This window comes from Nicotiana tabacum, chromosome 7, assembly GCF_000715075.1.
Source record: "Nicotiana tabacum cultivar K326 chromosome 7, ASM71507v2, whole genome shotgun sequence".
Lineage (NCBI taxonomy): Eukaryota > Viridiplantae > Streptophyta > Magnoliopsida > Solanales > Solanaceae > Nicotiana > Nicotiana tabacum.
In genome coordinates this window covers 150,924,438-150,937,770 of record NC_134086.1, presented here as the reverse complement: position 1 = coordinate 150,937,770, position 13,333 = coordinate 150,924,438, and the positions used below count along the sequence as shown (strand labels likewise).

Below are 13,333 nucleotides of genomic sequence, written 5' to 3'. Positions count from 1 at the left end.
ATTTTAATTTACCGGTTCCATTCGTAGCCGGTAACCCTAGTTTCTTATATACGCGCTTTCAACTTATTCCCCTTTTTCCTTATACTACACGTCTCTGAGCTATCCGTAATAAAGTGAGAAGTTTTTTTCATAAAACGAAAAGAAAAAGAAGCTTTAATGACTTATTGCCAAATTTTTAGTTCCAATATTAGAAAAGGATACAATAATTCTGTTGAAAAGTTTGTCACAACAAAAATGTGATAGAGACAGTTTTGTTACTTAGACACAGGGTTTCTTTGTGTACGTAATAGAAAGACTGAATTTTAAAAAAATTGAAAAACAAAAGTATTTGAAAATAATAAAATAAATATGTTTTGACAAGTAAATGTTCATAAAAGATGCATCTTCTTAAGGGTAATTCAATCTAACAAGTTTTTTTTTTCCTCCAAAAGTGTATATCTTACAAAACTTTTTGAAAAGCTAATTATTAATTGTTAGGAAATCAACGATCATCTTAATATCACTTTACTTAGTTTTATAATTTAATTTTTTTTGGTAACTAATTATTTTATATTACCACTCGAAATTATGTACAGCTCTGGAAAAAATGCAGTTTGGACATTTTGGGCCAACAATCCAAAACTGTAATTACTCCTCAAATATCTTTTAAGGATAGAAATTAAGTAGTTCCATATGTCTATCTAGCCTACTTCGTCAACATGCTCTCTGATGTTTCTTCCATATCACTTGTTTTGTCACTTGATCAGCAGTCCTCTGTCGTGTCTTGAAGAATCTTGCATTTCTTTCTTGCCAAACGTGATACACTCCTCCAGCCAGGGTCATTCTATAGATTTCCTGATTGGCAGTTTTCCCTTTTGCATGACCAATTGCCCATGTAACTTCAGTCTGCCAGTCACTCACACTTCTATTGATACCTTGCCATTTCAGCAACTTTGACCATACTTCTTTTGCATAGTCACACTTAAACAAGAAACGGTCAATATCCTTACGACATAAGACACACGACATATCTTCTAAATTGGCCCAACATGCAATCCTTTTCCTTTGTTTGGAGTCTTCTGTGTAGTGCCAGAAATAGGATGAACAACCACGCGAGTGGTGTTCAGCTTGTGTGGCTAGGTTGGATCCTGCGTGCGCATCGACGTCCTAGCGCGCATGCTATCTTAGTCATGGCACAAGTGCAAATAATTAGGCTTGTTTGGCGTCGGTTTCCTATGTTGCATACCTAATGCTCATGCATTATCAAGTACAATCGGTTGCCTTTCGTCGCTCGTATTCCATATGCAGGGTGAACCAAAGCTGCAATTGTGTCTCACGTCATCCTTGTTTTGTCGTGCAATGTCTTGGTCCATGACTAGAATGCTCGGACTTTTAGATTCGGTAAACGCAATGGGCATGAGGTCTTAATTGGCTCATATCTGTCCAAAGAATGCTCCTTACGAATGACGGTCGTGCTCGTCTTGGACTTGGACGTGTCCTTTGGGTAGGCCATGCATGCTCATGCGACGCCAACGTCAATGAGGAACATTACCTGGTTGATCCTGCCAGTAGTCATATGCTTGTCTGAAGATTAAGCCATGCATGTGTAAGTATGAACAAATTTAGACTGTGAAACCACAGATGATTTTCTAATTTGTTTGTTGTATTTTGTGAGATTTTATTTCATTGCAATTTTATATGATTTGCCAATCTAAAATAGAGAAAATGGTAATATTGTTTGATTTAAGATTAAACATAATTACCAAAGATATACACACGTATAAGTTGATATAGAAGTTGTTCAAAAATTATAAATGCAATAATTGCAGTATACTAATAGTAGTTAGGTCATATAAGTATTTGTAACTTGATTGTCATCACCTACTTGTCTAAAGTATGGGAATATCAAAATATATATTAATTAGGTTGTTTCTTAGGGTAACTCGTATTGTGAAGCGAATATCCTTTGTTATAGTTACTTCCTTATGGGAAATGAAATAACTTATTTTCAAAAACTTATTGGTTGTTTAATCTTGACATTAAAAAATAAAAATAGATAAATAACACATAAATAGAAGATTAGGTTATTCATATCTCTATTTGAAATTCACTTATTTGTCCTATTTACCTTTTCATCTTCCTAATAATCTAATAGATTTGCTTAAATATTCCACTAAATAGTCTGACCTTGTCGTTTTTACGTCGCATTTATTCCCATTCTGCTTTTGGAATTATATCCATTTATGAATCGCTTAACGAATAAGTTAAAAAGAATAATGTCTGTATCTGTTATTTCAATTCAAAGAAGTTTGTCGTATAGACTTTTTTGTCTTTCCGATGATCTAAAAGATTTGCTTAAACATTCCATTAAATAATCCGATCTTGTCTTAATATGTCACATTTATTCTCACTCGATTTTTGGAATCTAATTCAACTATACGTTATTGATCGAAAAAGCTAGAATGAAGGTTAAATTTATTTACAAAAGATTCTGGTCAAAAGAAAAAAAGAGAGCTAACTTTGACACTTCTAAAACAAATAGTCGGTGTTGGAAATCTCAAAGGCAAAGTCATCTTTGATCAAGAATTGACAACACCATATAAATATACCATTTGCGACAGAGAACATGAAAGGTTCCATTCCACTGCAAAATTGAAGTGTCATAAAATGGTCAACAACTTTCAAGAACGTACTATCCACGCGTCATTAACGAGAGTAGGGAAACCCACAAAGAACAGAAAGCTAAAAGAATAGATCAACGGTTACAAAGCAAAAAGCAACAACTCATTACTTAATAATACAAAAGAGAAAAAAAACCAAACAGTACTTTAATTGAATATATCTTTCTTTTTCTCATTTCTTGTTTTCCCATGTCTCTTCCCATCTTCCACCAAAGTACAAAGGGAATAATAAAAAAGAACAACACCCATTTCACCCTTTACCAAATTTGATCTCCAAGATTTGTACAATGTCTCTAGGGTTCTTGAATTTCATGGAATTCAACTGTTCTATTTGTGGTGCTATTGTTGTACTTTTGGTTTGTACTTCTTTAGTCAGTGGAGGTGATATAGTTCATCAGGATAGTGTTGCTCCAAGTCGCCCTGGTTGTAACAATAATTTTGTTCTGGTAATCTTCTCACTCTCCTCTGACTGTTTTTTTTACTTCTCAAAGATTGAGTTATTTGTTTATGTTTTTGGCTAAAAGTTCATTTTTTGGTTTTCTCCATTTGTTTGGAATATGCTCTCTTGAGTGCTTGCATTATTTAGTACTTACATGAAATTGACCGAATAGAGTGAAACAGATGTAGAAAATTCAATTAGCTGAACCATTTGAAGCATATTTGATTGATTGTGTATCTCTGTCTGGTGTTTTGTCAATGTATAACTCATTGTTTTTTTTTTTTCATGTTTTAGGTCAAGTTAGCTTTTTTTAATCTTTTAGAGCTTGGAGTTTGTCCTATGTCATTAATTATCGAATGACATAATTGCTATTAGACCATTTAACTCTCTATTTTACTTTGTTTAGACAAAGGAACTATCCTTCTGCTGACGTGTTTAATAGTATTAGAATCTAAACAAATTAAAATGAACTATGATGTTATCTGAACAATGAAAGTGAACTATGATGTTAGCACCCAAGGGGTGGCCTAACGGATAAGTTGGATTGAAGACTATGATGGACCAGTAGAGGTAAAAAAAAAGTTAGTACGATTGTTGCCCTTTCCTTAATATTATTCAGCTTTACAAGCAAACGAGGCAGCTTTACCATCATCAGTTCGCCTGTGGCGTGATCACCAGATCCAATGAAAAAAACTTTCAAAAGGAATGAACTGAGAGAGTACACCTTAATTAAATCCAGTGAGTTGTGCAGAAATCTGGTGGAGTAGAACACGTGGGAATTTACATATTCTTGTATAGCAATTAGCATGACCGTAATTTATTTTCCTTCATCATTATATGAACTGGCATGAATAACCCAGATGTCATAGTAAAAAGTACACTGTAGCGTGCTGGTTGTTTTACTTACAGTGGTCGGGGGTTTGAACCACATCTTGGACATTTTCGTTATCAAAAGAAAATGCCCAGATGTCATAGTGTTGTTCCATACATATGTGCCATGCTATTTGGAAGAAAAGGCTCCTTGTCTTGTCACATAGATGTAAGATAAATTGGGGACTCGGGGTGTTATATTTCCATACACTTGTTTGACCCTCTTAGTGAAACTTGTTTGACCAACTCCGTAGCATAACAGGAGTTAGTGTTATGGTTGGTTTTGTCAGTATCACGTGGAAGCAGAATGCAGTTTAGATATTAATGTAATTATCGTTTTGGAGTCTCTTTGTTACATGGTAGTAATTGGACATATTATCTAAAATTATCTGAATAGTGTTTCCTCAAATAGGTAAAAATTCCAATTTGGGTTGATGGTATAGAAGTAACAGAGTTTGTTGGTGTTGGGGCTCGATTTGGCCCGACATTGGAATCAAAGGAGAAGCGTGCCAATCAGACAAGGCTGGCCTTTGCAGATCCTCCGGATTGTTGTAGCAAACCTAGGAATACGGTTGGTTCACATTTATTTCTCCTGTTCAAAGCATATGTGGTAACCTCAAGACAATTGTCATTTGTATAGCGAACTCAACATTTAGGTTTCTAATATGTGATAGCTCACTGGTGAGGCCATCCTGGTGCACCGAGGCAATTGCAGTTTCACTACCAAAACAAATGTTGCAGAAGATGCTGGTGCTTCAGCTATCCTCATAATAAACAACCAAACAGGTTCAAGTGCTCTTCCTAAGTATTATCTGTACTGTTTTCCATGTTCCAATATGAATTGGCTCATTCTTGATGGTCTTGTGCAAACTGCAACTAGCCAACCAACAGTCACAATTTATTTGTTGAACTGCAGTCACTTTATAATTTTTGTTACAGTTAACACTATTTCCTTGCCATCAAATGTCAGTGATCGTTTCTGGTGTTGACCTGGAACATCATTACAGTGTGTTGATATGCACATGCAGAGGGCTACATATAACTTTGGTTCTCTCATTGCTCTGTAGAGCTCTTCAAGATGGTTTGTGAACCCGATGAACCTGACCTGGACATTGGTATCCCTGCTGTTATGCTCCCACAACATGCTGGCACAAGCCTGATACAGTTTCTTGGAAACAGCTCTTCTGGTGGGTCTTGTTGCATTTTGTTCTTTTGTAGGTATATTTGGGAAGGGTTGGAGGACACTGCTTATAGATTTATCTGCTTAGTTGGCTGACTGCATTATGTGGCTTCTGCATTGTTTGACACGATCTCTATTATTGTTGATTTGTTTCCGAAACAGTGACTAAAAGATTTCCCATCTTTCAGTGTCTGTGCAGCTTTACTCTCCAAAGCGCCCAACAGTGGATGTAGCTGAAGTATTTTTATGGCTTATGGCTGTTGCTACCATATTGTGTGCTTCTTATTGGTCTGCATGGCGTGCCAGAGAAGCTGCAATTGAGCAGGACAAGCTCTTAAAAGTAAAGTCACAAAACTCTCTCTCTGTCTTTTTTCCCCCTGCTCTTTTTGCAGTGTTCTGTGCATTTTGCAATTTTGAAGCAATCAACTCACTGCATCTTTCCTTAACAGTTTGGTTGAAATATGTATTTTGATCTCGCAGGATGGCTCAAATGAATGCAATGGTACGGAGGTGTCTCGTTCCGGTGTTGTGCTGGAAATCAGCATTATATCAGCAGTTCTGTTCGTGGTGGTTGCATCCTGCTTCTTGATTATGCTTTACAAATTGATGTCCTCCTGGTTTATAGAGGTTCTAGTGGTTCTGTTCTCCATTGGGGGTGTTGAGGTATGTCAAACCAAAAGAAAGAGCCCTAGTTCAAGGATAGCAGTCAAAGATTTTATGCAAATAATAACGCCCTAAGTATGAAAGTGGCAAATCAGAACCTTTTCATTTTTATCTCTCAATACCTTTCATATTTGTCTCCAATTCAATTCCATCCGCAGGTGATCCCTTTCATAGTTTCATTAATCCAGCTGAGCTAGGAACTTTCTTCCAGCTGAGTTAGGAACTTTCTGGCACATTAGTCATATGTAGAGAAGACGTGAATGGATTGAATGAAGTTTTGATCATTCTATCTCCATGTGGACAACTTTTGAAGTGCATGCTAACATTTTTTTTGCATTGTGCTTACAGGGTTTACAAACTTGTTTGGTCGCTTTGCTATCATGGTAGGTATCTTATTGGTGTTATTCGTCTGTTACCTTCATAGCTACAGTGCATCAAATGCTCTACTAAGCAAAACCACGTTTGCACTGTTTCCAGGAGTAGCTTTTTTCAAGAAGTTTTGCAGAAAAAGTTTCTGAAAGAACTAAACATCTTTTTTTTTTTGAGTTGATAGGTAAAATTATCCAAACATCTTCATCAAAAGATGTTTGGATAATTTTACCTATCAAATAAAAAAAAAAGATGTTTGGGTAATTGTTTTATAGAACTTTTGTTGCCTACTGGATTTAATAAAAAAAATAAATTTCAAACTCATTTTTGACAAACTGTTCAAGCAAACACCACACAAACTAGAACAGTTTGCAAAGCTTTCCAGAAACGTTTGCATGGTCAAATGGACCTTAGAGTGAAGAGGAATAGACTGGAATATGTAGTTTCAAATGTTTGCTTAGAGGGGTAAAATATGGAGCAAAAATAAACATCTCCCCTTTTGTATTATGTGAAGGTTTGAGTGGGTTGGCTGATTTCATAACTAACCGCATATTTTCGTACTGAGCATCATCCATAGTCCAACTGAAAACAAAGGAAAACATCTCTTGATTGATACGCATGCTCATTAATCTTACTTTTCCAACTGGCACTCTGCACTCTTCTTTTTGGCTTCAGAAATTCAGCACGACACTTTTACTCCAAGTAAGACCAAGAGTCAATATCGATCTATAAATAGCTAGGTGTGTGTGGAAAAACCAATACAAGTTTCATCAACTTATACCATAGCATTTTAGGTCTCTTTAAAATAATATCTAGGATTCAGGGCCTTAAGCGTAATTAGTTAGAGTGATATCAAATCATTTTTAATAGTGGATATGAAGCCCCAACATTACACGATACTGCCCAATCCCTTTATTTTTTTTTGTTTTACGCCCCGTAACTCATCCTCAACCCAGCATGATATCTAGGATTCAGGGCCTTAAGCGTAATTAGTTAGAGTGATCTCAAATCATTTTTAATAGTGGATATGAAGCCCTAACATTACACGTTACTGCCCAATGGGCAGACGATAAATCAACAATTCAAAGTGCCTCATCCTCAACCCAGCATGATATCTAGGATTCAGGGCCTTAAGCGTAATTAGTTAGAGTGATCTCAAATCATTTTTAATAGTGGATATGAAGCCCTAACATTACACGTTACTGCCCAATGGGCAGACGATAAATCAACAATTCAAAGTGCTTTTCATTCGTAATCTTGATAAACCAACATTTATATATAGACGTAGGAGGATCTGTTTGGGAAGTAAGAAGCTGCTTTGACATTTCTTCATCTGCAAATAATTCTTGATGTGAAAACACATAGCTAGAGGGCTGATCTTTTAATAGGAAAAAGAGTTGATCGGCAGGGTCCCAAAGGAATTGATTTATTTGAAAAAGATCAGAGTAATGGTTAGTAAGGCTCCAGTTTTGCATGCTTTGGTGAAAGTAACTGTGGCTTAGACCTTCCCTGTACACTGTAAAATACAGAGCAATGCCAAACATGCTGTTTATCCTTCTTTTCTTCTTTTATCATTCGTTGTAGAGTACAGATCACCATGTACTCTTTCAGAAAACCTAGGGTGTGCTCTTTCATTGTGGTGCGTTATGATCCCCTTGTCATCAATTTTGTTTGTTGTTAGTCATTACTACTAAATTTTTATTTTCTTGAAATACTGTATAAGTTCATTTTACGTACCATGACTTTGGTTGCTAGTTGGTTTTTAGAAGTGTAGCTAACATTCATTTTATATAGTTTCAGATGGTTTGAGCGTTTTGGAGAGTCCTTCATTAAAATTCCTTTTCTGGGGCCTGTTTCATATCTGACGCTGGCGATTTCTCCATTCTGCATAGTCTTTGCAGTTCTGTGGGTAGTTTACCGTCGTATCTCCTTTGCTTGGATAGGTCAAGATATACTCGTAAGCATTGTTACAAATTACAATATTGTAATTTTCCTTCGTCTAATATCATCTCAGTTGCTTGTGTCTCTTTCATTTCCTTCTTTTTCTCTCAGTTTCAAACCTGACCTGTTGCCTTAAGGATGACATGATATGCTTAAAAAGAGTTGACATGTACTTTTCTCGATTAAGTCAGTAGGTATGTCTTTACAGACGTGGTTGTGAGGGAAAAAATGGAAAGTCTGCTTGCTCTATTGTCAGCATATTGGTACATCTTTGCTCTTGAATTGACCTACCTATGTGCTTGGACTCTTTTCATCTTTGGTTTTCAAGAGCAATATTGGTTTGTGGGTCTTTTTCTGGGTGACATTTCCTTGACTTGTCAGGTTCCGTTCTCTTTTTGTTCTTTTGGACCTACTGTACTGCTGAAATATCCTGTTTTCCGTAAAAACTTTAACGAATTAAATCTAACGTTTTATTCTTTTCTAGACACTTGGAAATATGTTTTTTGTTCATCCTGCAACATAGGGGTGTGTTAGGCATATGTTTGTGTTGGGATATCAATTTTTATTCTTTGGTTACCACTCCGTTCAATATGTATAATTATATATCTAGACACTAGAGAAAGCTCTCAAGCCCCACCCCACCCCCAGCCTGAAAGAGAAAAGAAAATGAGAGTATCTTGAAAATTGGAAAGCTCTATTTTTGTTCATATTAGTATTGACCCAAGTTAATGGATTGACAATCTCTCTTTACTAGGGTATTGCATTGATCATCACCGTTCTCCAGATTGTGCAAGTTCCCAACCTCAAGGTAAAACAATTCATGCTGCTGGTTTTTTATTGCGTTATAGCTGGACAGTTTTATGTACTGTTTTGGCTTTAGGAAAATGGTATATTCCTCAACCTTCTCCCATAACTGCTTGAAATTTTATTGTTGATGCGCAAATTCTTCCATAATGTGGTAACCTGTTCGTTTTATATCAACTGTTAAGTAGATAAGAGCTCCTCACAAACCTAAACACTGTAGAAGTCAACCTTGGACTTTGGTGGAAAATCTATTTTTTCTTTGTTATAGTCATTAACTGATAAGGAAGGAGGAGAGTGCGCGGAGAAAGTTGCTGTTCATCTTTGACTGACCTTTTTTATACAATAAGAAATACGTAGGATTACCACTAAGGAATCACAAATTACCCTTCTTCAACTTAAATCTTCCCTCAACCTCAAGAAGCTTACCAAATATGTACAGTTCCCAGATGGTTATGAATGTAAATCATTTTAGAGTTTAGAGCCCCTAAATGGGTGATAAACAGATCAGCGACCTGCTCCATTGATTTTGCAGAGGATGTTTAGAAAGCTGAGATGGTGGGTTATAGAATTCGTCATTTGTAGTTGCCTTTTTTTCCCTCCTCCTAGCGGAACAACGCTTTATTCCTGGTTTCTCTGCAGTTTATCATGTTTATCTTTTGTCCTGCAGCCAAACAACTACAATAAACAAGCAACAGTAAGAGCTAATAGTTTGGTTCAGGATAATCTTCTAGTCTGATGATTTATCAGTCCTTCTTAGACTTGAGTTCTTGCTGAAAAGTCCAAAGATTATCACAAGTACTGGCATTCTGACATTATCCCTTATTTTCCTTGACTTTATCAGGTGGGAACAGTTCTTCTAAGCTGTGCTTTATTGTATGACCTTTTTTGGGTGTTTCTTTCCAAACCGTTGTTTCATAAAAGTGTGATGATAGTGGTAAGCTCTTTATTTGTTTGTTTGTATTCTTTTTTATGTTCGTTTGCGTACTTTTTACCCTGCTAACTACAAAGGACTATTGCTCCGGAAATATGATCCCTTTCTCCTGTATAGGTTGCACGCGGTGATAAAAGTGGAGAAGATGGCATTCCTATGCTACTGAAAATTCCACGGATGTTTGATCCTTGGGGTGGCTACAGTATCATCGGGTTTGGCGACATAATTTTACCAGGTTTACTGGTAGCATTTTCCTTAAGGTTTGACCATTGAGCTGAATGAAACTTGTATTTGCTCTCCATTAATATGGTTCCATCAAGTCCTATATGTCTTGAAGACTTCAATTTTTTTCAGTATACTATTATTCCATTCTCCAATAAGAGCCTGTTCAAAGCATTGCTCTAACACATTTAATGGAAGGAATTGACCCCCCTATTGATGCCTATGTGAGACTCATGGTTGCATAATTAAATGCTTCCATGTCGGACACTTCTGAGGAGCAATTTAAGTAAATCTTAAGATTAACCTGGTGAAATAGTTTAGTTGCACGCAAGTTGGCCTAGACACCACCATTATTAGAATAAAGAAAGAAAGTTAATCTTAAGATTAAAAGGAAAGGTTAAATGTTGGTTATCATTTAAATGGTGAATTCTTCCAAGTTCGAACAATTATAGCAGTCAAAAGCTTTGTACCTCTTTTTGAGATTTTTCTTTTCCCATAATTTTTGTGCTTTGTTGCAGGTACGACTGGCTGTGTAATAAGAAACTTCGAGAAGGCTACTTCCTTTGGGCTATGTTTGCTTATGGTTTAGGTATGATGAGTTCTTCAGAGAATGGGATAAGCTTATTTATTTGACATGTTATTTTGATTGTGACCAAGTGAACACCGTGTTCTTGTTGTGGATAGAATTGCACTGTTGTTGGTGTTTTTTTATGTTTCATCTCTCTCCCTCTCCCTTCCCTTCATCTGTTCAGTCAGAAATAGCCTGGACTGTTCCACAGAATTGTGCAACTTGATCCTGGTTAAGTGATGAACTGCAGTAATGATGCTTAGTTTCTGCCCTTATTCCTACTATTAGTGAATAATTCGAGAACAAATATTGACGTGTAGAAAAAATTTGAGGGGTGCTATTCTTGTTAGTGTTTGAGCTTGATATGTATCTCTTTTAACATGTCAAGGGAAGTTACTAGTTTTATGTAAACAGCCAAAATATTGTATATGATGCATTAGAAGCATCTGTTGGTACTGTTGGTCCGTGTTTTTCAAGGTTTAGAACTGGTGCTAGCTTCTGTTTGACTGTTAATTTCTTTTTTTTTTTTACAGGTTTGCTCACGACATATGTGGCTCTAAATTTGATGGATGGTCATGGTCAACCTGCGTTGCTTTACATTGTTCCATTTACACTAGGTATGCTACAAGACTGTCAAGAAGCATAAAAAGAGCTATTGTAATGGAGCAGACTAACCTATAACATCTTATTGTAACGATAGAGTCTAACACCGTACATTAGAATCTACCACCACAAACACACATAGGGACCTCATGGAATAGAAATAAGAACTAAACATTGGGTCTGAGAACCTTAGTTTTCAATTTTCTGCAAATTGGATTCTGATTTCCCTTTTACCTTTTTTTAAAAAAATAAAAGTTTAGGAATGAAAAGAAGAGGTATTAAGAGAGAAGAATGAGGAATACAGAGGAGAGACTACACCTTTGGTTTTGGCTCTAATACCATATAAAGAAAGAGGATATTGGACCTAATTCAACCCCAAAAGTTAGCTCATGAGGTGATTGTCCAAAATCATATGAAACGGGACAATATTTTGTAACCTTGAAGGAAAAAGGTAATTTGAGAAAGGTAGTTAAAGATGTTACAGATGGCTTTCCTCTCCAATCTTCAAAGACAAATAGGTGCACCAAAGTGCAGTATGTGTAACTGTAGCAGGCAAATAAGGAAGAACTAAAATGTATAAGAAGATAATTTCTCGGTTGTCTCACCTACTACTCATAAGTTCTCCATGCAGCCTTGCCTTTCTTCCTTGCTCTCCTTGTGGGCATTTCTTTCAGAAGTTGACCTAGAATTTCCCATATTATCATCCCTTTCCTCTTTCAATATTTTAGGTAAACAAGAAAAAGCTTTTCATTTTCTCTGTCAAGTGCTCATCATTTTTAACATCTGTTATTGCTCATGGTAGGCACATTTTTGACGCTGGGAAAGCAAAGAGGTGATCTCAAGCATCTATGGACAAGAGGAGAACCAGATAGGCCTTGCCCGCATGTCCGGCTTCAACCAGAGTAACTAGATAGTAGACGAGCCATCGATTGAATCACCTATAACTCTGATATCTCCAAATACGAGCTGGCGTATATAAGAGTAAAATTTGTACAAGAGGGTGGAATTCTGAAGATTGCAGGGTACTTAAGTAGGCTGCTTTGGTGTGAACGCCAAGTAGAGACTTTATGGCTAAGCAGCAAAGCTGAGATGTAGAGCCTGTAGATTAAGTAGAGTTGCAACGACATGTGTACTGCCTGTGCACCTCACTTGCAGTTTGACAAGCAAATCCGTCACCATCAGGCAGTAGGCGTAATAGCTTCTTCGGAGGGAAACGCGTGTGCAGTAATTTCATCTATAGTAGGAAAGACAACTTTTGTATGATGGAACTTGCATTAGCTGACATTATGCAACTTCAAAAGTACTGGATGTACTAACTTGGGGGCTGTTCTTGAACAGCAGGTGTTATTTACTCATATTATGGTGTTTGTATGAGCAAAAATCAGTTTATTTGACAGCTGAAGACCTCCAGTTAGATTACTATTCCTAACAAGATCATCATTTGGTAAGTCTTACCCAAGTTTGAAAAGGATGATTCCTTACACTAGTGTTCAGTCTACTTTAAGGGGTCGTTTGATATGAGGTATAAGTAGATATAGTGATGATATAAAAATTTAATATCACCTTAATACTTTGTTTGGTTAGCAAACTTGGTATAATTATTTCGGGATTAAAATTAGTACTGGAATAACTTATACCTTGTAGGGGTTGGGATAATTAGTGTCGGAATAACTTATACAGTCAGACCTTTCTATAACATCTCTATATTGTCGCGCCCCCTTTTTCCCTCTTTGCATCGGAAAATCGGGTTTATGATATTTTGGTATAGGACAACTCATTCCTTTTGGGAACTGGGTTTTGCATTTGAAGAGTCTCCACCTAATGATTTAAGGTGCATTGGGACACCCATAAGGTTCACTTCTAAGTTTGTTTGATAAACAGAGATAGGGTAAGAGCTTGAAATTATCCTAAGGGGAAGGTGTTAGGTACCCCTTAGGATCCACTAGTGTGGTTCTCGGCCAGACAGTTTTTTGTGAATTTGAGCAATTTAGCAAATAGACGAGTATAGGCTCAAATAGTAGGGGATTTCAGTTTAAACACACAAGAGTTTGAAAGAACAATTATTAAAAGACGATTTTTGAAA

General features: G+C 36.5%; 1 protein-coding gene across 1 annotated transcript; it reads left to right on the top strand.

The window, feature by feature from the left end:
• The first annotated feature begins 2,796 nt into the window (after positions 1-2,796).
• On the top strand, positions 2,797-12,698 carry LOC107786437 (signal peptide peptidase-like 4). Its single transcript, XM_016607902.2, has 14 exons — positions 2,797-3,106; positions 4,382-4,540; positions 4,644-4,755; positions 5,037-5,156; positions 5,338-5,489; positions 5,630-5,812; positions 6,161-6,195; positions 7,976-8,138; positions 8,877-8,930; positions 9,768-9,860; positions 9,975-10,117; positions 10,598-10,668; positions 11,181-11,264; positions 12,053-12,698. The coding sequence occupies exons 1-14, from the start codon at positions 2,948-2,950 to the stop codon at positions 12,154-12,156; spliced, it is 1,632 nt and encodes a 543-aa protein (XP_016463388.1). The 5' UTR covers positions 2,797-2,947; the 3' UTR covers positions 12,157-12,698.
• Positions 12,699-13,333: the final 635 nt, after the last annotated feature.

Excerpts from the sequence above, each read along its gene's own strand:
- LOC107786437 (XM_016607902.2), top strand. The coding sequence starts at position 2,948 with ATGTCTCTAGGGTTCTTGAATTTCATGGAATTCAACTGTTCTATTTGT. Across the intron at positions 5,157-5,337 it reads TCTTGGAAACAGCTCTTCTG|TGTCTGTGCAGCTTTACTCT; the intron begins GTGGGTCTTGTT and ends CCCATCTTTCAG. Across the intron at positions 8,139-8,876 it reads GGATAGGTCAAGATATACTC|GGTATTGCATTGATCATCAC; the intron begins GTAAGCATTGTT and ends TCTCTTTACTAG.